This window comes from Microtus ochrogaster, chromosome 10 (genome assembly GCF_000317375.1).
Source record: "Microtus ochrogaster isolate Prairie Vole_2 chromosome 10, MicOch1.0, whole genome shotgun sequence".
NCBI lineage: Eukaryota > Metazoa > Chordata > Mammalia > Rodentia > Cricetidae > Microtus > Microtus ochrogaster.
In genome coordinates, this window is record NC_022016.1 from 57,761,348 (window position 1) to 57,764,042 (window position 2,695).

Consider the following 2,695-nt stretch of genomic DNA (forward strand, 5'->3'; position numbering starts at 1 on the left):
ACTTTGTTAACTAAAATGGAACATAAATAAATAAACCTTGAGTGGGAGACCCCAACTCAGAAACTTCCTGCCGCCCGAGTGAGAGAAGACATGAGCATGCTCTCCTACCTGCATCTCCACCACCTTCCCTTTGCTGCTTGGGCTGAGGGACCACTCGTAGTTAGTGATGCCATGGTCGTCAGTACTCTGGTTTCCAAAGAGGGTGATGGAGTTCTGAGGCAGGGTGATCACTTGGTTGGGACCTGCATTGGCCACAGGAGGGTAATCCACAGCTTTGTTCACTGTCAGGCTCGCAGTGGTGGAGTTCGTAGCCCCATCAGAGTCAACAACAGTCAGGCTATTGGAGAGAAGAGTTCAATAGGGAGGTTAAGGGAAAAGGAATAGACCCGGAGGACTGAGTGTCAGTACTGGGCAATACCACGGTGGCAGGAGTTTCCACTCCTCCCCATCCTGTTGGAAAAGCAGGGTGATGTTAGAGACATCTGAAATTGACTGAGGGTTTCCTTGCACAGGGTGAAGTTCCTAATGCTTTGGATCTACTGAACACAGACACAAGCTCTGTAAAGTCTAACCTCCTTGCATCTCCACACCCATATAAAGAGACTGAGAGAAAAACCAAGTTGCCCACAGTTGTGCAGCTTGACAGCAGGGGCCTCAGAATTTGTAATCCAGGGCCTATATGTCAGCAGCAGCAGACTGCTCTGCTGCCTGTGTGTGCCCGTGTGCTAAGACCCTGTAAGTTTTGCAGAGAAACCCTAGCTGCCCTTGAATACACAGAGATCTGTCTGCCTCTCCTATGTCTGGAGTGCCAGGTACCCAGCACACCTGGCTCAGAAACCCATTCTTAGGAAGGAATAATCCCTGACCTCCACTCCTGCAGAGCTCACAGACAGCACACCTGGGTCTGCGGCAGGCTGTCCACCATTGTTCTGTTTCAGCCATGGACACATCACAAAGATGGATGTGGACATCCTGGACACAGAGCTCTGGGACAGACCAAGAAGGTTGGCTCCAGCAAGGCAGGAGCTTGAGATGGGAATGAATGCTCCTACGCAACATGCCCACAGTATGTGCAGTGAGAAGCAGAATTTGAGATGGGAAATGTTCTTTTATAAGAGCAGGCTTCCACCTAAACGATGCCTTCCAGATGAACAGCCTAAAGCTTCTCACACCACCTCAGAATGTGAGTGTAAGCGAGCGGGGAGTTTGGGATCCTTCCATTTGCTGACAGAAAGAGGAAAAGCTCTGAAAAGACATGCCGTTTGTTTAGCTCTCACCAGCAGCCTCAGACACCCCAGCCATCTGCGGGGCTTCCTACCAGCCTTACCTTTCACCTGTGAGCTGCAGAGAACATGAGTACTGCAGCCTTTCCAAAAAGGCACAGAAACTTAGATACATACACAAGATCAGGTATTAGAAAAGGGCAATCATGGTGTTCACTTCTTCCCCTGGACCCCTGACTTCTGTCAGGAGGATTACAGGAGCAATTACAGACATAAAGGTTGTGGTCCTTTGTTCTGACTCACCTGGAAGGGTCTCTGGCTGGCCTTCAGAGTCTTAGACTCAGATGGCACCTGGCTACAGGGTGGGGGCAAGCTAATGCCATGTAAAAGCAGGAGAAGACAAATAAGCAATCAAGCAAAAGCAAAATGCTAATCAGGGCCACTCTCATATCACAGATTTAAAAAAAAAGAAAGCATATTCCCTATACCCATTTACCCCAAATTGTAGGTTATCAGTGTGGTTAATAGCTCAGGCTCTGAGTTAGGCGGTGGTGGCACATGCCTTTAATCCTAGCACTCGGGAGGCAGAGGCAGGTGGATCTCTGTGAGTTCGAGGCCAGCATGGTTTACAAGAACTAGTTCCAGGACAGGCTTCAAAAGCTACAGAGAAACTCTGCCTCAAAAACAAACAAACAAAAAAAGCTCAGGCTCTGATGTGGAGTATTTGTTTAATGAGGTAAAGATGTGTTACATTTGCTGTTCCAAAATGGGGCCCATATTTCCACATAGGACCTAAGGAAGCTGAAGAAAGAAAGAAAAGAAAACCCCCAAACAAACAAACAAACAAAAAAATGGAGATGACTCCTTTAAGAGGCTCTACCATACAGCAAACACTTGAGTAGCCAGCACATTAAATAGAAACAAAAAGCTAAGTAAAAATGCTTGCCACCATGAGGGCACCAGCTTCCTAGAGCTGGGGCAGTTAGACATAGCTCCCAGTTGAAAGCAGCCCTCGATCAACCTCATAGTACGTAAAGCTTGGCTCTCATGGATCTGAGCAGGATGGAGCCAGTCATTAGTGCAAATGCCACTTAGCAGTTTAAGGTTTGCCTCACATGGCCAGAAAAGGCTGGAGACATGCAATAACAACAGGTCCAGATGGGAAAAAAACTCTAAACCGGAACTGGCTACAGCATGTTTTAAAATGTAAAAGAAAGAAAAAAAAAGGGTATAGACAGTCATAGAAAAAATAAATAGCTTATAAATAATAAGGTAAAGACTTTAAAGAGAGAATAAAGTGCCAGGCATTGGTGGCACATGCCTTTAATCCCAGCACTCGGAAGGCAGAGGCAGGTAAAACCTCTGTGAGTTTGAGGCCAGCCTGGTCTATAGGAGCTAGTTCCAGGACTGGCTCCATAGCTACTGGAAAACCCTGTCTCAAAAAACAACAGAGAGAGAGAGAGAGAGAGAGA

At 47.1% G+C, this 2,695-nt stretch overlaps 1 protein-coding gene across 1 annotated transcript in view; it reads right to left on the reverse strand.

Annotated features, from left to right (window-relative positions):
* Kiaa0319l (KIAA0319 like) overlaps positions 1-2,695 on the reverse strand; it is a 104,338-nt gene that overhangs the window by 18,726 nt on the left and 82,917 nt on the right. Inside the window, exon 9 of the mRNA XM_005353228.1 lies at positions 109-337. Within this exon, the coding sequence (XP_005353285.1) occupies positions 109-337 (229 nt within the window). The remainder of the gene's footprint in view (positions 1-108; positions 338-2,695) is intronic.